This window comes from Buteo buteo, chromosome 21 (assembly GCF_964188355.1).
Source record: "Buteo buteo chromosome 21, bButBut1.hap1.1, whole genome shotgun sequence".
Lineage (NCBI taxonomy): Eukaryota > Metazoa > Chordata > Aves > Accipitriformes > Accipitridae > Buteo > Buteo buteo.
Genome location: NC_134191.1, coordinates 20,824,662 through 20,849,437, shown reverse-complemented (window position 1 = coordinate 20,849,437; position 24,776 = coordinate 20,824,662). Strand labels below are relative to the sequence as shown.

General features: G+C 52.9%; 1 protein-coding gene across 1 annotated transcript in view; it reads right to left on the bottom strand.

Moving 5' to 3' along the window:
- Positions 1–24,776, bottom strand: part of BSN (bassoon presynaptic cytomatrix protein) — a 95,457-nt gene that overhangs the window by 13,389 nt on the left and 57,292 nt on the right. Inside the window, exon 4 of the mRNA XM_075052625.1 lies at positions 1,020–1,454. Within this exon, the coding sequence (XP_074908726.1) occupies positions 1,020–1,454 (435 nt within the window). The remainder of the gene's footprint in view (positions 1–1,019; positions 1,455–24,776) is intronic.

Sequence of the window (24,776 nt, the reverse complement as noted above, 5' to 3'; positions counted from 1 at the left end):
CCACGCAGGCAGCTGCCTGCACGGGGAGAAGCCCAAGCACTGGTAATGGGGTGTGGGTCTGGGGAGGGGGCAGCCCTAGTGCCCCGGTGCGGTGGCACTGACGGGACAGGAGCTTTGCCGGCGGCAGCCATGGGGGACGGCCGCCTTTTAATGAACTTTAATTTCCCTGACTGACAGTCCTGCAAAGCAGCCTTTAGAAGCAGGGCGGCCCCCAGGATCCTCGTTAGATGCCAGCAGAAATAAACAGGCCTTTTTAACTGACATTACCATTAGGCAGCATGGGGGCAAGCCTCTGAGCCGCAGGGAAAGCGCCGTCACTCCTGGCCCCAGTGCTACCGGCAGGGCCCATCGCTCCCACGGAGGCACCATTGGCCTTACTTGATTTCGGAAGCCAGCAGACTGGGATGCGAGGTGCCTCTTCCCCGGGGCAGCCATCCCCTCCCAGCTGGTGGGGGACCTCCCGCCATGTCCCCTCCCCGTGGGGAGCTGTGCTGGCTGCTGCTGGGATGGTTGCTCACAGGGGAAAACCATCCCAAAGCAGCCAAATGTTTCCCCAGATTGTACTGAATTTTAAAAAAGGTGGGATGAGGAACTTGAAAAATGCCTGCTGCTGCAACATGAAATGTGAAATGAGTTTTCCATTTAACAACAAAGTCAACTGCCCTTATATTGTTTTAAAACAAATCCAAAGGCCAAAGCCAACCTGAACTATTGTGTTATGCCCAAATTGATGTAATCGTAACAAAGAGAAGGCAAATACCAGCATGCTGCTACAGAGCCTGCAAAGTTCCTAAGCGGTTTGAAAGTGCCGAGGCAGCAGTGTTTTGAACTCATGGTTTCCCAAAAGGCCATTTCCCGAGGCAAATGGCCTCGAGGACACTGTTTCTGCTCTGACTTGGAATAAACGCCCCTGTTTCTGAGCACGGCTGCCGGTGAAGGCATGGCTCAGTGCCACGCCAGCCCTGGGCTGGATACGGTCCCCAGGGATGCTCGGAGCTGGACGCACCCTGAGAGCTCACCTCCTGCTCCTTCGCCCGCGGTGCCTCGGAGGGTGCCCGGCTCTCCTTGCTCTCCACCTCTGGTTTGGGGGTCACGCTCTTCCCCTTCGGCGCGGCGCTCTCAGGAGCTCTGGAAGGCTCTGGGGCAGCTTTGGGCAGCGGCTTTTCCTCTGTCGGCACCGGGGGCTTCTTCTCTGCTGGGGCAGGGCTCGGGGTCCTGCTCTGCTCGGCAGCCTGGAGGCTCTTCGCGGGCGAGGGCTGCCGCTCGGGGGGTGCCGCCGGCTCGGCGGGCACTGGTGCAGGCGGTCTCTGCTGCTGGCCAGTGGCTGGCGGCTGGTGCCGTGGGGAGCCGGTGGGCGGTTGCTTTGGGGCAGGCAGCGGCATTGGGGCAGGGTCGCCGAGGCTGCCTTCAAGCAGCCGCTGAGTTTGGCAGTTCAAGCACAGCCATTCGTTCTTCTGCAAAAGAGAGAAAAGTTCTGTTCAAACTCTGGGAGCTTCGTCCCAGCAGGGACATCACCGCGAAGTTCAGCTGATGGGACACATGGCGATGGTGCAAAGGACTCAGCCCACCCAAACCAAATAACCGGCTTCGGAGAGGCCAGGCAGTGAGCAGGCAAGCACTGAAACACCAGCGCAGGCTGCAGAGGGGCTCACGTGGTGTTGAGCCGTACCATACAAACCATCTAGAAGAAGAGACCAACCATCCAGCTTAAACCTACCCCTACCCTTATCCAGACCTTGGGGGTTCAGCCAGAAGGACCATGGCTACAACACAGGATTTCAAACTCTTCCCCACATCTCAGCATCACTGGCTCTTTTAGTCTCCAGTCTTGCTGGTATTTCAGTTTTAAATGAAATTAAACAGTGAAGGCAGATTGCTCTTGTAGCATAACACTTCTCAGGCTCCATACAGTTTCTTTCTCACACTGATTTGTTTTGCTCGATACAATAAAGGTTTAATAGCATAATCATAATACTTAAGGATCTTTTTTTCTAGGTTATCAGAAAATACTGGGTACACAAGTACACAAAAATTTCCCAAAGATATTACCCAAAGTACATGCTGTGCGGGAAAAGAACAAGACAATCTCATCTAGTGAAATTCTCAGCAAGAGCCGTCATTTTATGGCCTGGAAAAAGCAGCTTGCGAACGGGGCTGTGAGTGGCAGAGAGCCCGCGGGGCTACAGCAGGGGCTCTGCATTAAGACACCAGAAGCACTTTCCCCCCCTGGGTCATCCAAGGGCTATTTTTACTCACCCAGGAATGTCCAGGGATAGGGGCCTGACATTTCCTTCCCTTTTGATGTTTCATTATCTTAAATCTTTTTGGTTTTGCTGCTAACAGCCTGATATGCTCCAGGTCCTTTTGCCAGACTCCTCTTTTGCTGATCCATTGCTCCCAAAGCTCGGGGTGGCCAACCTCGGGGGGCGGTTGGCCCCAGAGGACCTGTCACACTGTCAGAGGAGTAGTCTTGGTCTTCAGCGGGACCAGCCTGGGACTGGGGCTGCAGGTCAGCTGCATCTCCTGGGGCCACAGAGGCCATGGTCTCCACATAGAAGATGAGGTTCATCAAAATGGCCTCAAGGAAATGACCTGAGGTTGTGCCAGGGGAGGTTTAGATTGGATATTAAGAAAAAATTCTTCACTGAAGGGTTGTCAAGCATTGAAACAGGCTGCCCAGGGAAGTGGTTGAGTCACCATCCCTGGAGGTATTTAAAAGACATATAGATGGGGTGCTTAGGGACACGGGTTAGCAGTGGACTTGGCAGTGTTAGGTTAACAGTTGGACTCGATGATCTTAAGGGTCTTTTCCAGCCTAAATGATTCTATGATTCTGTTCTACGACTCTGCAAGCCATACCTACGGGACGGCAGCAGCATAATGGGCTTGGCACCTGCAACCCACACCCAGGAGTCCCCCCGTTTTGATGAGATGCTGGAGATGCTTTGCAGCTGGTGGTGGCCGGGAGTAGTGGGCTTGCCCACAGACACTTTGCCCACACAGCAATCTGGACCAGGAGCAGCCACAGCCCACGCTCTGCTCTCCGGGGAGCAGCGGGGCAGGCGGGCAGCTTCTGTGGGGAAAGGGCAGGCGTGCAATGTCCCCCCTCCCATCCCCACCACCCTGCAGCAGGCCCTGCTCTTCACACAAACATCTTAAGAATATATTAGGGCTTTGGAGGGCCATAAAAAAAATCCCTTTCAGCACGGTAATATTTAATTACTGCTTAATCAAAAAGAAAGTCTAATTAAGGGGCAAGTGCAGCCTATTGTATCTTAATGATTGCATTTGTCTTCTTTTATTTCAGAACTCGCTCTTGTCCCTGTGCCTCTGAATCAGATCTCCTCACCCTGCTCCGCTGTGTAATTATTTCAGACTGCAGAAGGAAATGTGATTGCGTGACACAAATTGAATCCCTGCCTCATGGAAATACGCGGCCTTTCATTTTTCTTTCAGGAATCCCATTTTTCTTCACCAAAGCTCCCTCCTTGATGCTGGCAGCAAGGGGGAGGCATGATGCAGAGCTCAGCTCCTGCCTGTCCCTCTCTGCCACACCGTCGTGCCAGTTCCCAGCTTGGTCCTGCAGGAACCAGAGAAGATCAGCCCACCCTGAACTACCCAGCCTGCCCCATCCAGGCCCTTAATACACTCCCTGGATGGGGCATTGCTCATGCTCCTGATGTCCCACCCTGCCAGACCGTGGTGGCTGGGAAGTTCTAGACGAGGAGATGGGCACAGTTGCTTTTGCCCTTCCAGGGCAAAATTCAAGCCAAGGATGACCATGGAAGGCCAACGCTGGCCACCAAGTGCCAACTGCGGACACCGAGTGCCAACCAGGTCCCATCCAAGGAGGTGGCTCTTGTGCCCATGGAGAGGCAGGAGTCACACATGCTCTGGCCAGTGCCCTGCTGGGACAACCACCATGGCAAGACACCCTCCAAAATGTGTAGCCTCCCAGACGGATACACTCCTTTTGTCCAGGTTTGCCTGGGTACAGATGTACGTGCTTCCCAAGAGGAGAGGTTCAGGGTGGACATTAGGAAAAGCCCCTTTGCTGAGGGAATGGTGCAGCCTGGGACAGTCACCGTGGGCTCTCCACCCTTGGAGGGGGTTCAAGACCTTGCTAGACAAAGTCCCTTGTGTTTGCGACTGCTATGCTCTGCATGGGAGGCTGGACTGGAGACCCCACGCTCCCCCACCAGCACCTCCCTGAGTCCATGCAGGTAAGGGACAGCACCACGGTGCACGGCAGGCATCAGCGGAGAGGACCTGCTGGTGTCATCTCATCAGGATGAGGCTTAGGGGTCCTCCAAGACCGGGCGAGCACAGCACTGATCTGTGCCATGGGGATCCGATGGCTCCGCAGATTGTTCTGAGCATCGTCCCTCAGGTTCCTCCCAGCTGTGGCTCCGCAGCCATTCCTCCTGGCAGCTGCCCCAGTTTGAGCAGCTCTCCCCGCCATCCTGCTCTCACAGATGTGACAGCTTGACTCTTCATGGGACCGCACCGGAAAGTGGATAAGGGAACAATCTCTGGTAAAAATAGCCCTGCCGAAAAGATTGTGGAACTCCACTGTGAAATGCCCCTTGCCTTTCACAGCAGGCAGAAAGGTACAGGTACAGAGGGAAGGCAGAAACCAGGGAAGGTCACAGGTGGAGCTGGCCCTTAGCCTTCGCCAGCCGTGAGAGGTGCTGGCCAAGCCCCGGGAGACGCCCAGGATGACAGACTGGCATATGCTGAGTTTGCATTTTCTCTTCCTGGCTTTTCTTTTGGCACCTCTGGGGTCTCCCATGCTGGGGAGACCCTGCCGACAGTCCAGCACCATGTGCTTTAGTCTGAACCCCTGTGGAAAATCACTATGTGGTTATAGCCTCGGATGGCAGAAAACCAGCAAAGGGATAACTGAATTTTCCTGAGCTGTAGGAAAGCCCCCGGAGCCGTCAGCAGCCAGTGCTGCGCAGAGCCGTGTGTACACCGTGCCGCAGCAGCCAGCGCAGCATTTGCCATCACATCCTGGCACTTGCTGCAGTGAATTCCTCCAGCAGCATGAGCTGCAAGCTGCCTGGCTCCTACACGCACGTGTGGGGGGCAAGAAATCCTGCCCAGAGCAGCTGCAGGGAGACAGGAGGCAAGCAAAGCCGCCCGTGCCCAGTGGGAACATCTCTGGCAAACCTCTCCGAGCTCTTGGTCCCCATCTTTAAGAGACCTCTGCAGCCCCACTAACACCCGGCACTGACACCCGTCATGCTGCTGGATGCTAAAAAACCAGGGGCTCAGTGAAGATGCTGCGCCTGAGGCATCTCAGCCCCGTCCCAGTGCCCCGCACTCTGCCAGTGATGAATGACCCGTCCCTCTCCTGCGGTCCTGTGGCCTTGTCAGTTCAGTGTTTGGCTGGTTATCCTGCAGCACCTCTGCTCCCTCTCCGAGGGACTGGGTCTGGAGCAGCTCCCCCGTACGTAGAATTTGGCCACGGGCATTTCCCAGCTAACGCGGCCAACGGGATTAAGCTGCCCCTGGAAAAATGCAAACACTCGATGACCGGCTGATTTGCTAACAGCTTGTAAATCCCCATCGAGATTAACCAGATCCCATGAAGATAATAATAATTAGGCTGTATTTAGTGCTTTACATGTCCAAGCTGTTGGATGCCCAGGAAGTCAGGGTGCCCCTCGCTGGGGCGGTAAGCGGGTAAGGAGCTTACGGCAAAGGCACAGCAGTGCCTGTCTGAGTCTCCATGCTTAAAGATGCTGGAAACCATGGCCCTGATCAGGACAAGGATGGGGGCTTGCTCGACACCGAGGTTTGCTGCCCGAGGGTGCACTGCAGCGATGGGCATGGGGGGGTTTAACCAGGCAGAGCGCAGGCGATGGGGAGCCGGGGCCGGTGAAGACCGCGACGTGCAGGGAAGACCGGCAGCGCACAGGCGATGCCGCCGCGATGCAGAGCAGGCTCCAGGCGGAGAAAAGCATCAATAATTAAAAAGAGGGATGAAACCAAAGCTCGCCTGAGATGCCATCTTAACTGAAGAGGCGCTGGCACGGCAGGGCGCACTGGAAACCGGCCAGCCGGGCAGGCAGGGGGACGAAGGTGCCGGGGGGCTGCCCAGCCCAGCCAGGTTATCAGCTTACACCCCGGGAGGGTCAGCACCCCGACCCCTCGTCCTCCCAGCTTTCATCGCCCCCAAACCACTGGGATTTGCAGAGGAGTTATGGAAAAAGTAGGTTTCTAGAGTGAGAAAGGGAGCTCCTGCGGTCATTAGGGGCAGGACAGAGCCCCGGGTGCAAGGCAGCCCCAGCCAGCGACCGAGAGCGGGTGGCTTCGTTCAAGGCATCGCATCCGAGCGGCGACAACGATCCCGGTTATTATCTGCACACCACGCGAGCAGCGTTGGCAAATGCAGGACGCAGCCGCGATTCCCGCAGGTTCCGCTGAAGGGGCGGCGATTGCCGTGCCGATGGCTGCCCGCGCTCCCTCCCGGGGGGGCGAGGGAGGATTTGCGGCAGCCCTGCTCGCACGGGAGCCCCCCGGGGCTGCTGCTGCAATGCTCCAGGGCGATACGCGGGGAGGGGACGCGGGGCTGGCGTGCATCGGGGGGCTGCGCGCATGGGGGCTGCGCCCGGCTCCCCGCCCCGAGCTCTGGCATCCACTGGCAGGTGGCCACAGCCGCGCTCGCCAACCTCTGCCAGGTTTTACCCTGCAATTGTTTTAATTTACTAATGGGCAACAACAAAACCGTAATTAACTAAAATAGCAGTCTTCCCATGTAATTTTGGTCAACGTTACCGCTTGGCAAGTTAATTAAATGCTGAATCCCCCAGCGCCGCTGGGGTTTTTTTTTAACAATGGAGCCAGCGAGCTTCAGCATCACGGTTGCACACAAATCCCCTGTTCAGCAACTCAGAGGTCTGAGAACCTCAGTGGAAGCTGGCAGTCCCAGAGGCTTCCCAGCTTCCCCAGTTAGCTCCTGGCTGCCAGTCCCACCATCCCCATCACCCCCACGACCCTCGCTGCAACCTCTCTGGCTTCTGGGAGATGCACGGCCGTGGTCTTCATCCCAGCGCAAACCGCTCCCCACAATATCACCCCTAGGACTCTGCCTGGTTATTTATGTTCTAGGGTATTATTTTACACAATCAAAACGATATCTATTAAAATACCAGGACAAAAATCTGTACAAAATAAGATAAGTAGCATGAGCTATAAGTATCTCACAAGCCAGATCTCATCTCCCAGCATTAAATGCGGTGAATCTCACAAGAATATTTCATTTATTTGCTGACAAGTACTGTGCAGGGCTCATCACTGTGACAGATGGGTGCCTGGAAAATATGGAAAACACTTCTGGTATCTGAATCAAGATCCAAATTAACAACAAGAACCTCACAAAATCACTTCTCAAGCACTCCTCTCAGCCCTGCTTGCAGAAAACCTCCCGTTTAGGAGGGCTCCTGACATCCAGACACCTTCTACGCACCGTTCCACAGCAGAAATGGGGGCATCTCACTGTATGATCCCATCTCCCATCCTTCTGCTAAGAACACCACAGCTCTGTCTGTACTGTAGATGGGTTTTAGCAGTTTTAAAGGAAAGGGACTGAGTCATGCTTGATCATTGGATGTTAGGGCTGTTTCAGACCCATCGTGGGCAGTGCCTGGGGTCTGGCTGGCAGGTTTTCCATCCTCTAAGAGCTCCTGCTCCCTTCCCTCCCCTCGGCGAAGATGCTCTCTCTGCCAACAGCCTCCCCGGGTGAACGCCGGTGCTCATTCACTTCACATGCCACTGCCCGAGCACTGGCTAATGCTTGTTCCCCCGTGGTTTCAGCCCATTCTCAGAGCTGAACTCTCCTGAGCCCCTCCAAATCACCTCCCCACGGCACCACACACCTCTGCCAACCCTTTGACCGAGCCGCTGTGGTTTTAGGAGATGAGGGGGAGTGTGCCGACCCGTGCCAACCGACGCTTCTCCAAGATGCTCGCCTATGGAGGGGAGGACGCACATCACGGTCCCGACCACAGCACATTCACAAAGGGTGTTTTTAACTTCGTGTGCCGTCAGCAAATAACCATGGGCCTGGTTTTACCTCCGCCCCAGCCCTTATCTCTCCTAGGAGGCTGAGGCAGCGATGGGATTTGAAACGAGGGCGAGGAAACGCGCAGTGACGGCGGAAGCACCAGAGATCAGGAGGCGAGATGGAGCAAACGCAGGAGACGTGTGTCGGAGCTGCGCCTGCGGTGGGAAGAGGCCAGAGAGGATTCGGGTGGCCCCAGCACCAGGAGGGGACCGAGACCAAGGAGGACCGGAGGCAGCGGGCAGGCAGGGGCAGCCCCGGAGAGCCGGGGGGACAGGCAGGGCTGGCTGTGCACACACACGTGTTCGCACACCGCCGCGGCACAGCTGCCTCCAGGACAGGGCAGAAAGCGCGGGGTGTGCTATTGCCCTGATCATGCCCTTCTCCCCCGTAAAAACACCCTCAAAATCCCATACGAGCTAGATGTGGAGCTGCCTGCACTTGTGCTTGCTAGCTGCATTTATGCCAGCATACGCGCGCTGCTTCTGACGTTTATGCATGCATATATATATATATATAAAAATCTGTAAATAAAAAAGGAGCGCTAAATGCAACTTTCAAATGCCGTTCAGCAGAGCAGGTCGTGTTTCTGGAGCCCAGCTGGCCACACGCTGATGTCTACCCGGCTGGGGGAGCGAGGGGGGCTGGCGGGCTCCCCGGGGAGTTGCTGCGCATCCTTCCCGCTGCCTCGCGGGAGGCTGTTGTAGGCAGAGCAGCAAAGAGCCAGCATTCCCCCAGCGTAAAGTCGAGGGCTCCCGGGACCGTCCGCAGGGAAAGGCAGCGAGGGGACCGCACACATCTCCCACAGCCGAGTTTCCTTGGCCGCCAACTGCTCCGCACTAATTGGCTTCATTACCATTAACTGGGCAAGTATTAGTGCAACCAGGGTTCACAGATTAGCCCAGCTGAAAACCACCACAGTTATTTCAATCCCTTGCTAAATATAGCATTTGACTAAGCAACTCAGTGATGTGTTTTCCAGCATCAGCCTATTCTTATCTGTTCCTGTGGCCTCTCTCAGGCTGATGGAGCCGACAGTCCCTCCCCAGCTCTATTTTAGATAGGTGCGATGTATCAGTGGCCTTCACACTGCAATAATGTGATTAAAAGCAGCGCAGGGTAATGAGCTCACTGCGATGAGCTCTGCATCACAGGGCTCGTTTTCTGCCTCCCATCTGGTCCGCTCCAGCCCTCTTCCTTCTCTGTCTGGGACCTCTCCCAGTTGGAAAAAAGACACAGGAAGAGAAGATGGGAGAAGTTGCACACGACGGCTGAGCACTGGGGCTGCCATCAGCCATGCTGGGAGGGAAGGGAAGGACATGGGCAGAGGCAGATCCCTGCCCCAGCTCCACAGCAGCCGCAGGGGAAATGCCGTGTCTCGCACCAATGCTCCCTCCCTTTGCACCCAGCTGCCAGCCAAAGCTACCTGGAGCAGGAGCAGTGGTGTCTGCCGTAGCACCCATCCCCTTTACCAGTGCCACAGAGACGGGAAGGCAAAGCGGAGACGGGGAGCTGGACAAGAGCCAGGTGCCAAAGTGGCCATCACAGTCTTGTTCCTGCAGCACCCAGGAGCATCCTCCTTCCTTGGCTCTCCCTTCTCCTTCTCCCTGCACATGCCTCGTGCTGGGGATTTTTTTCCTCCCCTGCTCCTGGCCACAATAGGGATGCACCAACCCTCCATGGCAGAGCGTGAGGGTCAGAGAAATAGCCCCCAAGGCATTCACAGCCTCCCACCCTGCGGCTCGATACACTGCATAGCCAGCGGAGGATTATTCCAGCTGAAAGTCTTTGACTGATGAGTAATAGCAACTCTCCCCTCCACTCGCCTTCGAGGAATAGCTGTGCTCTTGCCAAGTCCAGCTTATTCCACTGCAGCAGCCGACGGCCGGGCCAGTGAACGCCGCCACGGAGGGGAGAAAGTGGCGCGAGCCTCTGTGGCTATAGGAGAGCTGCAAATGTGGTTTCCACCAGCATGTCCAGGCTGAACTCACCTGTGGCTTCTTGCCCAGCTGCAAATCCCAGCAGCCGTGCCCCGAGGTCAGGGCATTGCCATCCTGGGCAGCCCCTCCTGCAGAGAAGTAGAGATCTGCAGAAAACTGATGGGCTTTTTGAGGCGCTGACCTGTGGACATATGCATATGCTGCTCTGCTGTCTCCTGAGCTGTCCCAGGGCTCCCAGCAAGGGTCCTTCCCAAATTTGGCTTGAGAGAGGCTAGAGGAAAAGGCCATCAACTCCTCCATGTTATTAGGAATTGCAGTGTTAGAGTCAAGCCTAGACTACTTTTCGATATTGTTATTTCACTGTCCAGCCCCAGTAATTTTATTCCACAGAGCTGGGAAAGAAGCTCACCTTGACTGACTTGAATGCCAAGAGGCCAGTTGGACAACCTGTTTGGATCATCTGGCTAGGACCCCAGAATAAAGCCCCCTGGCTCTGGCATCCAGCCGAAGCACCCAAGGGCAGCAGCTCCCAGCAGAGCCCAGCTTCGGAGCATCTCAGCACCTGCATCCTTGTGCGGCCGTAGCCATGAGCCAGGCTCCTCGGCTAGCCTCTGCCCCCTGCCCACCTTCCACCACCTCCAAAATTAGGGCAGCTGCTGCAGCAGGAAGCACCTTCTGTATTTTCAGAGCTTAAAAAAAATCTTTTCGAATGGCAAGAATGTTTCTAAGTCAGAGGATTGAAACTATTTTGCAATCAAGGAAGCATATTTCCAAACGAGCACGATTGCGAGAGCCTGGGTGCTGTGTGGGCTGTGTGAAGGGGCTGCTAAAAAAGGGTACACAGCTGTCCAAAATTTGGAAACCGGTGCTTTTGCAGAATATATATAGACATCCCTCCCCACTCAACATATTTCCTTCCAGTTCATTAGATAAAAAAAAAAACCCACCATTTTAAAAAATCAGTAGGATATTGAGGAGAGCACTTTGATGCTTTTGGCTTGTCTAAAAGCCATGGGACCAATTCCCAGGGCTGCGGTGAGCATCCATTGCCCTCGGAATGGTCTGTTGAGCATCAGAGCATCAGTGTCACTGCCATGCTTCTGCAATAACATAGACATCCAGCAATAACATAGACATCCAACAATAAACCAGCTGCCATCAGGAACGGGAAGCAGGGATGCCAGCTCCCAGCATGGCAATGGTGGTGGAGATGAACACAAGCAGGTTTGCTTTGAGATGGTGAGGAGGTGAGACACGGAGGCCAACCACCCCTGGCTGGACTTGGGACATCCTCTGCATTACTATTTGAAGAAAAGACTACTTTTGGGGCCAGACATGACCACCAGAAATGCCCATCCTCACTCCGACCCAACAGGTTCACCCACCACCTTCTGCACCAGGTCACCCCTCAGCACGTGTTCAGATAAAATACAGCCTTGATTTCACATCGCTGCCACCACTGGGCAGCAGCTTTGATACTCATTTATCTCTGTTGTTATTTCCAATCTGAATGTGCTTTCTTTTTTTTCCTGGCCATTGGCTACCACTATGCATCTTGTGCTACCTTGACCATGACCTGACGTCCCCAATGGGAGATAAAGCTGCCTCTGGCCTGGGACAGACTCAAGATGGAGTATCTTTTCAAAGAAGTGGGAGAAACAACACGTCCAGGCTGGGCACCTGAAGGTGCCATCGCGGGAGGAAACACATGAGCGCAGCGCTGCATATTTAAGAAAAAGGAAAATCACAGAGAGTAAGAAAAATAGGAGGAACAAGAGAGCAAGTCTTAGACTCTGAAAGGGCTTTTCGTTTTCCTTTTCTCCAAACCTTACTATTTCTCTCTGTTTTATCTCGGCAAAAGAGCTAAATTAACTACCAGCTCAGTTCCAAGAGACTGGATCCAAATGGATGAAGAATTAAGAAGATTTTCTGTTCACAGTAAAATCCAGCCAACAGTATTAAAGCAGCAGAGGGTTTGGTCTGGTTTTCAAAGATTAGCTATGGCTGTCCCAAGGAAGACAAGCTCCAATTTTCCCATTTTGCTCCAACGTGACGTTTATAAAGCTGTCTGGATCATTTACGGTTGTTACAGACCAGACTGTGATGACCATCATTTAATCACACAGAGAGAGGGACGTGGCTCGTGTCCTCCACCGTGTCCCGGCTCCCCAACCCCTCTCACCCACACACAGACCAGTTGCTCCCAGCACCCTCCCTGAGGACCCCGCCAGGTTCCTGCTCCAGCACTGCCAGGGATCCACCCGCTGAGAAACCACATCTTCTCAGCAAGCCCCACCACTAACATCACGACTCAGCTCTGCATCCAGCACTAAAACCCACCAGCACGGAGGCAGGAGTCTATTTTTCCCTTACCGATAAAGAAGTAATATATTGTTCATTTTTGTTTGAATCGATCCGGCCATGCATTGTAATTTACTCTGTGATGTAGTACTGCTTAACAAGATTTATCAGCCTGCCAGCCAGCCTTATCTTTAACAGTCCCCATTATCGGGATGTATTTCTCAGCCAAGGTTAGCAGCAGCAGGAGGATCTCTGAACGCCGGCTGCATGATAATAATCCTGCAATAACGCCCAGCAGACGTACGTCGGGTCCAGCGGAGCCCATACCCTGGTCACCACGGATCCTAATTTCCTTTGGTGCACTGGCATGGTGTAGATGCAAGGTGTTTCTCATGGCCACACTGCTATTTCACACATACGTTTGATGAAATAACCATGTCTCTTCGGGAACCATTTGAATCTCTTTGCGGAAGATTTCAAGTTTGCAGCTTGCAAAGAGAAACCTGGCCAAACTGTGCAGAAAAAAAATACAATATTCTATTCATTTTTCCAACAGAACAGAAAAAATCCAAGAAAAGCTAAGTTTATCAGAGAAGTCTTATTTAATCAAAACCTTGGTTTTTCATAGGCACTAGTGTTGACTAAAATATCCAGCCATCCAACTAGTAATTTTCTGCATCTGATAAAAGCAGATTCAAGCTGTCTGATTGCTCTCTTTTAAATTGCAAAGAGCCCCAAGTGTCTATCAGGCAGCAGCCACTCACTTCCAAACCAGAAGAAAATCTGCCTCTTCAGGAGCTTCAGCTTCCTTCCCATTATCAGCTGATTAGTCCCCAGTCCCTTCACCCCCAAGCCAGTCTAGCAGCAGCAAATGGGGTTTGAACCTATTTCGTGATCACGATGGATCATTTTCAAAGCAAGCTGGGGAGCCATCAGTTGTATGGCTTGGAAGCAGAGGACATCACAAACTGACGTCCTGCAGTACCTGCACAGTCATGTAATGCTTTCAGAACTTTAAATGTAATTATAATATTTTCCCAGGAGGCAACCCTACATCAGCAGAGACCAAAAACCCCACGTGGAGGTGGCTGAGGGTACTCAGGGCTGTACTACTGAGACCTACCAAATCCACCTTCCCATGGTCCTCGCATGTTGGGTAGATGCACCACCAGAGGAGACATCTGCTAACAGTTGTCCTCAGCTCTCCCAGGCCCTGCCAGAGAGCAGAAGGTCACCTCTGGGCTTTCCTGGCTGTTTAGCACTTGGAAAATAGGGCACCAAAGGCCAAGGGCTTCAACTTTGGGTGGAGAGCAGCCAGTGCTGCCCAGACACAGGCAGACATCTCAGGATAACCCATGACCCCCTGATTTCAGCCCTTTGCCTTCCTCTCTTTCTCCATTCTGCTCTGTTTCTATTTCTATGACTCCCTCCAGGATTTTTGCCCTGAAATACATCTATTCTCAGAGAACTGGAAGCTTTGGTTTCTGTGGGCAATGCTGTTTGACCCCATTAAATGACTGCTGCTCCAAAAAAGGCCACAGTTCCAGGCTTCGAGATTGTGAGTCCTGATTTCAGCAGCAGAAATATTTTAATTAAATGAACTACCTTTATGGAATAAATCAAGTGATAAGCTTGAAAAATTAACTCTCATAATCTTTCATGCTTCTGTGCAGGTCAATAAACTATTACAGTAAAAGGCTGAGAAACGTTCTAGAAGCACGGGTTGTTACAACAGAGATGAATGAGCCGTTTTACTCCCCAAATTATACTCATCAGCATCTTTCCACACTCATGCCTTGCACACCCTCTTCCATTACCTTGCACACCCTCTTCCATCCCCTCACCCACTGCCCACAGCAAAGCTGGAGCAGCACGGCCAGCGTCTCCCACCCACTTGGGTGCACCTCCCAGCCCTCCTCATCGGGAGAGCATCTCCCTCCCTTTCCTCACCAGCTGTCCTTTTCCCGTGCAATTCCTGACTCCACCAAAATGCCTAAAACGTGGACTGTAAGGGTACACTTGGTGAACCCACAAGTTGCCTACAGAGGGGGCACATGTCTTGGTAGGTCAAAATAATTTTCATCATCTTCAAGACTTATTTTAAAACTTAAGCTTATTTTCAGATAACCCCTTATTTTAACTTAACTTTAACTTATTTTAAAAATAGCTGATAGCTCCCCAGCTGCCATGTGGTGATTTGATGGTGACCCCAACCTGGATGGATGTTGCCACCAGCACTGCCAGGTCTCTTCGCAGCCAGGAGGTAGGAAGTGGCTACAGGTGCCAGGATGGAAGAGCTGAGATTTTCAATCTCAAGAGTAAATGCAGCAAGAATGAAGCTAAGAAGCCAAAACAAAAGGAAATGGTGAAGTCCACATAAAATGGTTGCTTTTAAAAAAAAATTTAAAATCATGTGAATCTTTGCTCAGTATAAAATGCATCTCTGAAGGCATTTCCTTCCCCAGCTGCTCTTTTTGCAAAGACAGACAGATGCATGTGGGACCTCTTAGCTCCCTGAAACCACAGGAGGAACCTCATATAAACCCTTTAAGTAATTTAAGAAGCTCCACTTCAAGAGTAGTTCAAGGCCACTGTAGAAACCTGCTCCTCCGAAGGCTGGCAACACTCATCTGACTTCCAGCCTGAAGAAAAACCCAGATTTGTTAAAAATATTGCTGCCTGGCTCTAGTTTGCTCTTCTTTTCCTGACATCCGATTTGCTCTTGGCAAACAGATGACTGTTGGTCATACTTAACAGCTCCAAGTAAATCAGGAAATTATGTAAAGTTGGGAATTTCACAGTTCCTTTGCAGACAGCAAGCCCTTTCCATGCAGTGCGGGTGTTCATTCCCGGCAGCTAGCGGAATCTGCCGCCGCAGCCCCCTCGTCCGAGCCTGCAGAAGCTGGGGAGCGCCGGGACGGCACTCGGCCCCACTCAGCCCAGGCAGCCCAGCTCCAGAGCCTGGATGCAGCCTTGGCTAGGACAGAGCCAAAGCCTGCAGAACCACAGGCAAACCCACAGCGCAGGTCCTACCCTTACACCCACATTGACATTTTCAGGGGTTACTCCCAACCTCATTTCTTTGCCAAACTAGGAGGGGGGTTGAGAATATTTGTTCTCTGGGTCAGCCATACCCCACTGAAATCAATGCTTTTCTGCTTCAGCAGGCTTGGGAGCCAGGTGCTTTTTGTGCTCCAAACAAAAATATCCTAACCAAAAAAAAACCCAAACCCAAAAAACTCGTGTCAGAGATCAGAGACTGCCTGCTGGTTATCTCCCAGTCACGGCACAAATAATGGCCAAAAGCTTCTAGGTGTGGCACAGGAAAACGTAAAGCATTCAGAGATACCATCTGAAGATCCCAAAGCACACCTCTAAATTAAAAAAGTCCTCTTATCACTCCCAAAGTCTCCATTTTCCCCAAATCCTCCCTCCAGGTTCCAGTGGTTTGTTGTACTCCTTGCTGCAAGTAACCCAGGGCAATGAGGTCTCTGGGCTAACTGTGCAAAATATCTTCTCCCCACTTCCCAACCTCACCTTTCTTTTTGGTTTTGTGCTGTGAGAAACGTAAAAGCTGATGCAGGACCTCGCTCTGCCGTGCCATTTCTGCTGCAGGGCACCGAGCAACTCCTGTCCCACTCCATCCTAGGCATTTGCTTCGTCAGGTGCAAAGGGGCTCTCAGAAAATCTACCTTCGAGACTTTTCATCATGCCAAAGAAGAGGGTGGTGAAGGTGGTCCTGTGTCCATTCCCCTACGGTGACTCCTCCACAAGGAGAGCATGGGAGGGGGCATCAAGGGACAAGAGAGGCAGGAAGGACTTGGGCCGTTCTCCACAGACTTAAGGTCTCTTAACGTAGGGTTCATTTCACTTAACTGTCTAATATTTGGGCAGCCAGTCTCAGCAAGTCATCATCTGCCCCGGGAGCGAGATGAGCATCTCCAGGATGAGAAGCCAAGACCCTTGCAAGGAGCCACCCTGGGTGGGCACCACTCTCTCCATCAGCGTGGAGAGAGAAACCTGAAAGTGGGGGGGACAAACCCTACCCTCAGCAGCAGCAGCTTCCCCTAGGCCACGGCAGAAGATGCCCAGCGGAGGGTCCCCGAGTGCCAAGCCGTCACGCCGAGCCGGTGGTGGGGCAGCCCGGGCAGGGCGGCGTGGTGCTCCCCGAGCACAGCACACCTCGTCCGCGGCACGCTGCCTTATTTTAGCAGACAGAGCAGATGGCAGTGGGAAGATAAAGAGGCAAAGCAGAAGCGAAGAGAAGGCTTTTGAAATAAAGCCCCGTGCTCTGCCGAGGAGGTTTGGTGCATTTTAACGGTCGTAGCCAGGATGAGCTTTGAGGCAGCTCAGGGGTTCCCTGGCGGGGGACCTACAGCCATGGAGAACAGAGACAGGGAGAAGCCTGCCCTGGTTCCCAAATACCGCTTGGCAGGGACAGCTGGCGTTGGCTCAGCACGGCCTTGGTGAGGCACAAACAGAACTGCAATAATCCTCAGCAAAAGGAGGCAGAGCCCTCACAGAGGCTTTCAGCCCTGGTGAAAAGATGTCTCGGCTCCACCGCCTCCTGCTCATGGGGCTGGGGGGAGCTGGGACCGTTCTCTTCGCTGATGCCACCATGGGTTTCTGCAAGGCTGGGCCTGAACATCTCTCAGGGCTGCCACCCAGGATCTTCCCTGCCTGAAATGCAGGGGATGTTCTGGAGACCACCCTGGGTTTTCCTCCTCTCTGAACCCCTGCAGAGCCGGGACCGTGACAGCAGCCCACGGGGACCAGTCTAGCAGCAGGGACTCCAGGGCACGTTGAGAAGATGGTTTATCTCCCACCTGCCCTGTGCCCAGTGCTGGGCAGCAGCTCAGCCTCCTTGCACCCCAGAGACTGTACCCCACCAGCGCGGCTAGCGGGATGCTCGGGGAGATGGTGCCAAAGGCTTTGCGAGGCAGACGCCATCCACGTGGGACCTGCGAGAGCCGTGAAGCCCAAGCCTCCCTGCTGTCTCCTTTGTCCGGTTTTACATTCACCATGACCGGCAGGATGAAGCACCGCGGGGCAGGGCAGGGAAGCCCACAATAACCACAGCCACGTCCTCCTGGATCTCTGCCTCCGCCTTGCCCACCAGCACAGAAAACAAAACTCCAGCAGCTGCGCCTTTAAAATTGTTTCTCTTCCAAATGCCCCAGAAAGTTGTTTAAGTTGCAAAGTATTACCTGGGGCTTTCGCATCAGGTTCTTAATTAGCTGAAACGATTTGCTTTGTCGGGGAATCATTTCCAGGAGCTCCTAAACAGCTTTTAAAATCAGCTCTAGGAACAGCCTCAGAAGGGAGAAGCGTTTCTTCTGGGCGGCGAGTTGAGCACTGGGCTACACCTCTGCCCACCCCCAGCAAATTTCTTTCCACCACACAAAGATATTAGGCAATCTTTAACAATAAGTTTCATATTCCCTTCCGCCAGTGCAGGAGGCTCCTGAGGCTGAGCTTTGCAAGCTGCTATTTCCCTGGGTACCCCAAGTGCAGGCAGGGGACATACAGCTCTTGGCTCCCCGGCATCACCCTTGCCAGGGATTTCAGCTCCCCGCTGCAGGCAGGCGCTCGCAGGGAAAGAGTGCCCATGTTTGGCTGTGACTGCACCAGAAAGAGCAGGCAACTTCAGATCACATCAGGAATATAAAACAACCACTGCTTAGTTTGGAAACAACCTTTTACCTACCCAAAAGGAAGACTTTTTGGCGCAGAGAGAAGGTAATAGCATTCCCTTTAATGGGCTGCTTACTTATAATTGCTCATTTTGCATACTTTCTAGAAGATCTCACTTCTCTAGGTGCCATTTCAAGCAATATATTTAGAAACTCCTGGCAAAGTACAAAATAATAAATAATTTTGGATGTCCTTTTCTGAGAGCGCAGGCACATCGGCTCCTGCTCACAGGAGCTAAGCAGTCTCCTGAAGGGACGGCAAAGCCGTGGCTATGCTCCCTCTTTAAACTTTCATTTTGCATTCCATTTCTCATCCAGTTTCTTATGCCTGGCCAGGATCGCCTTTAAAATTTGGGGGATTTTCAATTAAAATGAATTGGGTGGCAGAGCAGCCATGCCGATGCCACTTGCAGGCAGCATCCCCAGTCATCACCCCCTGATGCTGGAGGTGATCGGCCCTGAGCAGGCGTGCAGGGGGGCACGGGACAGGGAAAGGTGCTGCCATTCCTCCCCTGCCCCTGCTGGGAGGTGGAGACATTTCCCAGCTACAGCCAGATCTAGCTGAATTTGGGAGAAAAGGATAATGGGTTAAAATCAAGGAACTCCAGAAAAATTATTCTAGCAAATTACCAAATAACTCTACAGATAATTTGGATGTAACAAAACCTTGCATCTGCTGTTTCACCAACAAACAGTCTGTGATGCACCAAACACTAAAGGAGGACATTACCCAAATGTACCTATGCTAGCACATTATATAGCTAGCAAGCCTAAGAGGAGCCAAACAGGATGGCAGAAGCTGTCCCCAGGGTAGTTATTTTCTGCTCTTTGATGCTGGCATTTGCACAACAGGAAAATTTTTTAGAGAGAAATACAGTTTGTATTAGAGCAATCAATAACCTTAGAAAGCAGGTGAGCCTCTGGAGGCACAGGAGCCCTCCCCAGCGCAGCCCCTGGCCCTCTCCTCTGCTTCGTGAGCTTCCTAAGGGACATTTCCTAAAAATTCCCCATTCTCTCAGGGAACGATCACACATTTGATGGAACGATTTATGCCCCGGGGCTTCTAAATATTGCCTACGTGATCAGATCCTTCTCCAACGCACTCTAGGTTAACACGATTTATTTAACGCCAGAGCAGAGGCAGGGCGAGCAGGCGAGAAGGAAAAGCAGCCGCCTGTCCCTGCAGAGCCACATTTTGGCCTGGGGGAGATGGGACGTGTCCCTTGCCCCAGGAGCAGCCGTGCCCACGAGGCCATTGCAGGCGCCGGCGACGCGGCTCGGTACTCAGCCCAGCTCCCGGCAGGGCTCCCCGAGCTCGGGCACGGCCAGGATGGACGGTGGGGCCAGGGAGCACCCGACGTGCCGTGCGTGGAACCCCCTCGCCCGAACACCGCAGCAGAGTTGTCACCAACATTTTGGGGGTCAGACCTCATGGTGCCAGAAATAATGGGTAGAAAAGGCAGAGGGAAGAGGGGAGATGAGGACTCCCCCGGCCCCAAACACGGGCACTGGCTTGCAAGTCACCAAGCATTTCGACAGGCAGCAGCCCAAGTGCTGGACGAGCCTTTCCACCTGCTCACGGCAGCAGAAACACGATAAAAATCAAAGATGGAAAAGAGTGCAATCATTGCAGGATCAGGCATGAGCATCTATGTTAATGCCTCGGCTTATAATTACAATCACTTACGTTAATAACTGCACCTCCCAGCTAATTCCTCCTACACTTCCGATTATTGGAAAGGAGCTGCTTTACAGCCTTATGTGAAAAATGAGACTATGGAAGCATCAGGCTTTATAAGAAATCCTGTATCAGCACCAAGGGAGCTGCAGCGTGGCTTTCAGTCTGCCCAACAGAGCAGCTGCTGCTAGGCACATTTTATAGCAAAAAAAAGAGATATGTAGGAAAACGAAGCTGTTTCAGTTTAAATGGCAGGGGCAGAGATGATGTTCTGCACTGAACAGGTTCACTGAAAGCTGGGAAACAAATGAGTGGAAAATGCAGGGACGTATCTTTCCCTCTTTTGCTCTGTGAATAAAACGCACGCAGAGGAGGCCAGGGTCCACAAGACTGAGGAACCCGGATGCCACGACAGCAGGCGTGCAAAAGCTTTTAAGCAGATGAAGAGGCAGATGAACCCCCTGGGGGGTCAAAGTGCCTGTAGAGGTTTGGTACCCAACTCCTCCGCACACCAGGATGAGGGTCCCCAGGACCCATCCCAAGAATTTCCTTTGGGAGAGCAGAAAATAAGTATAAATAAACAACAAAAACAAAACAGTTTCTAGCACCTGAGGTTTTGCCAGCCAGCACCTGCCCTGGGTTGCCACATGGGCACCCAGCTTCTGCGAGGATCTCAGACCTCCAGAAATCAAACTGCCCCTGTGAAACATTTCCCTCTCAAGTTAAGTGGCAAATGTCAACCAAAAAGGCATCTAATCAAGTGTTTCCAGTCAGTTCCTGACCTCTACATCTGAAAAATCATTCAAAAGGTGGCTGCAAGGTGGCCATGGGCCGTGCTAACAGGTCCACCACCAAGACTAAAAAACAGCCTGGATCATGTAAGAATGAAACGTCGCTCAAAATGTCCAGAGACCTGCATGGACTCAGAGCCTTGGTGTGCTTCAAAGAAAGAGCTTGCTTTCATTTTCTCTTTCACTTTTGCATTTCTTTTTGCTGCAGGCTGGTACCATCCACCTTCCCCAGCTCATCAGCCCAGCAACCCGGCCAGAAGCAGGAGGAAGCAGCCAGCCACTTGGTGCACCCCTTGGTCCATTCAGCTCTTTAGCTTTTAACATGCTGTGAGGTTCTATTTTTTTAAATAAAAGGCTGAAGTGCCCTGGCCCACGCTGCTTGCTCCTTGCTGCTGCCCACATTGCCTGGTAAGAGGATCACTGTGCAGGGCACATTGCACCAGAGCTCTGCTGAGTCTTGGGCACTGTGGCAGTGCAGAACCCCCAAACCCCGACAATATTAATTATACAAGGCTTCCCTTTCAGCCAGGGAGAAGGGTCTCGTTTCAATGGAGACCAGAGTTTACGCTGCGATTCAGGCAGACTCAGGGAGAGGGGATGGTGATGGCCAGGGCTCAGCTCTCCATCCTGCACCTCCTGGGCAGTACCACTGCCCTGACAGGATCAGGCCGCGTCCCTTCAGCAAAGCCCACGGCCATTTAACAGAGAGAGAAAACGGACACCCAGCTGGCTGACTCCCAAGCATTCACTTGTAACCACACTAATAATGCCATTTCTTTGCATAGATTTTCTTCCCTTGCCCAGCAGCGTTTCCTCCAACACTCAATATACTTCTCGGGAGGTGGGATGTTACAGTCCTCACCTCGTGTAGCTCGCCCCAACACACGTGTAGTCAGGAAAAACAGGGCATCCCAGCACACAGCAAAAACTGAATGCTGAAGTACAGGGTATGTGAAACGTTATTAAACCAGGGTGAAACCCTGCAGTGGCTGAGTTGTAGATACCATAAAACTGACTTTCAGGTCCTGTTGGCCCTTGGAGAATGACGCAACCTTTATTAACACACACGTGGCTGATGAAGGTTTGGGCTTGCTTCAGCAGCACGCTATCAACGTGCCTCCAGCACCAGGAGGCTGCGCTGCCCACGCAGGCTCACCCTGCCCTTGGGCTTTACCAGCAACAGTTTTGATGTGGGAAGGAGGGAACTGGCACAACAGCCTGGCTTGAGCTAGCAATGCCCGTCCCCAACACGTGCACATCCAGCTGGTAATCCCATCATCAGCATCACCGTTGGCTTCTTCCCAAGCATGTCCACACACTTCACCATTGGCAGCTCCTCTCCTCACTCCAATTTTGTTCCATGGACCTTTACAGATGCTAAAGACTGTGGGATTCAACTGCAAAATGCCACTGAGTTCACTAGGAGAAACAATGCTGCTTTGGAAGGTGGATCAACACCAGCAAAGTCAGCCTGAGATGCTCCCATCGCAGCTGGAAAACCATCTCCACTGCAGCACGGCCCTAAAGCTGCCTCCCCCTCAACCCACTCAGAAAGTCAGTGTTACAAAGCCAATTAAACGCTCGATTAAATGTCCCAACATGTTCCCAAATAAAGTACTAACATGGCATGTTATAAAAAAAAAAAAAAAAAAAGGGAAGAAGAAAGCTCCAGGTTGTATAACGGCCTGCAAGCATGTCAGGATAATCTGTGCCTGCTCCCAGGGGGTGGAAACAGGAGCTGAACAGCCAAATTCTCTCACCATCTCCAACAAAAAGAGCTATTTCTCTCTCTGCCCACTACATCTTCAGACTGAGACCCTGATTTACGCGGTCCCACCAACCTTGCCATCTGCTGCTGGTACCTGCCCGGGGATTGTGCGCCTCCACCGTTAGTCCCCACAGTGCTGCTCAGAGCCTGCTGCTCCACAGGTCCCCTCCAACCCAACCCCCTCCACAGGCTTCTTGTCTTCCTAAGAGCAATGTCCACCACAGGCAGATGTTCTCCATCTCCACCAGCAGCCCCTGCTGTGGGCAGGGAAGAGGTCTCCTGACACAGCAGCCCATGCACCCCACTGAGCAGCCTGGATTCAAGGGTCAGTGCTACCACATCCTACCACCCCCCAGCAAGTCATCCCACCAAGCTGAGCAACACAGACATGATCCAAGCAACACCACCCCTAAAGCAGTAGTCTGTAATCCTACGTAGGATGTTCGGAAGCCACCGAGCGTCCCCAGCCCAGACCACTCTGATCCCACCACCACCTCTCCCAGGGCAGAGATGGTGATAACCTACTGATGCTGGGTGCTGGTCCCTGTGCTGAGGACTGCTCCTGAGCTTCTTTATCCACTAATCGTTCAATACAAGATACAGCAGGAGTAAGAATGAGGGTCCAGGCTGTCCCCATCCCGCTGAGAGCCCCCATGCCTCCCCTGTAACACCACACTCCTCCTCCCCTGCTTTCCTTCAGCATCTCCCGCTCTTCGTTGCATCTGGCACACCTTTAGGAGGAGGCCACGGGAACCTCTCGCTTTGCCCCTGTGCCAGTTGTGTGCCTGAACAACGTGTCCGCTGAGGTCTGCATCGACTCCCTGCGAGTGGAGCTCATCTGACAAGCTATGAGGACATCTCTTGGGTTGGTCCTGCAGTAGACATCAGTGACACCGCCCAAATCAGCAGAGGCACGGGGCTTCTTGAGGCATGGGGCTCCAGGGCTGCCCCACCAGCACAGCTGCTGGGTCTGACTTGAAGAGCAAAGGCAGAAGATTCTGTGCTAGAACCAGGTACACTTGAATTTTGTGAATGAACTGGGTTTTTTTTGTCTCCAGCACTTATTTATAAAAACCTTTCTGATATCCATAAAACACTATGGCAGCTTTAGCTTGTCCTACTTCCTCTCTGTGCTTCTACTTTGCCTATTTTTGCTGCCTTCAACCTTTCATGTGTACAACAGTAACTCTCTTCAAAGCTTCTCAAGGTCAAGAAAGTCCCTAACAAGGTGCATAGGGCAGTTATTGATCTTCTCTCAGCCTTTCCCAGAGCAGCTCTGAACTGTGAAACCTCATTCAGGAGATGGAAAGTTACTCAGGCCTTTCCCACGTTGGTGAATTTTAATATTCATGGCACCAAACTCGTGTGAATATCAAATCCTCTCCCAGTGATAGCCCCTGTATGTTTGTCTCCACGTCCCTGCTGCAAGGTGACAGTCCCCTCTGTCTACTCGAGGATGGCTTGGGTGGGTTTCTGAAGGATGAGTCTGTGCCACAAAACTTTCATGGACAGAATACCTCTTAGAAGCAGATTCACAACACCTACCAAAATAAGCGTCTGCTGGGAAAAGCAATCAAAGCTTAGCAGGGGACAGGATCTGGCACGAAGACCTATCCATGTTATATGGGCAAAAAGCGTTTCCCTGAACTATTCCTCAGCACTTCCTATGAAACACCATGATCAATGCCACAGAGATGAAGTTTCACCATCCATTAAAGCAGAACTAAATCCACACTGCTGCCTAATAGGCGATACCAGTCGCCCTTGGCATTCCCAGCCTGAACCGCGGCAGGAACCAGCAGAGCCTCCCTTCTGTCGGCTGCAGTCGCTGGCCCCGCTCAGCGGAGCCCGAGCAGCCCCCCCTGCGCCCCCAGGGCTTGCCAGCACCGCCTCGTGCCCACCCACACGCATCGCTACCTTCTGCGGAGCAACGGGGGGTGGTTTGCCACTAACGGCAGCGAGCGATGCTGCTACGACTCACGGCGAGACGTTGAGTCTTGCAGGTTTGCCCGCGGCACCCTCTTGGAGAATATTGTCCCGTGGGTCTTGTTCGCCCTGGAAGCAGGCTGCCGTGCCCGGGCAGCGGCTGGCACGTGGGGGCTGTAGGACCGAGGCAGCGGTGTGGGCAGCCACCCACCCCGCAGCGAGGTGGGCACTCCACCACGGCAGCTGCCTGCACGCTCTCGGGCTGTTGAGAGGGAAATCTACGGTGGAGACTCAGGTATCGTGTCTGCCCTGGTACTCACCTGACCTCCAGCACCACGGGCTGGCCCACAGCAGCAATACTGATGCCCCAAAAGCCAAAGGGCTCCCCGCTTTAAGCCCGTATCTTTGCACTGCCACGGCGAGCACATGGGCTTTGCTCTTGACATACCTGCTTGCCTTCCCGGCAAGACGGCTCAGGAGGATGCCTTGGCACTGCTGGCCCAGGCAGCTTGCTAGCCCAGGAGCACAGCAATACAACAGGCAGCAGCTCCAAGTCCTAGGGCACAGCAAATATGCTCTGGAAAACCAGCCTGGCATTGGGGAAGCATCAT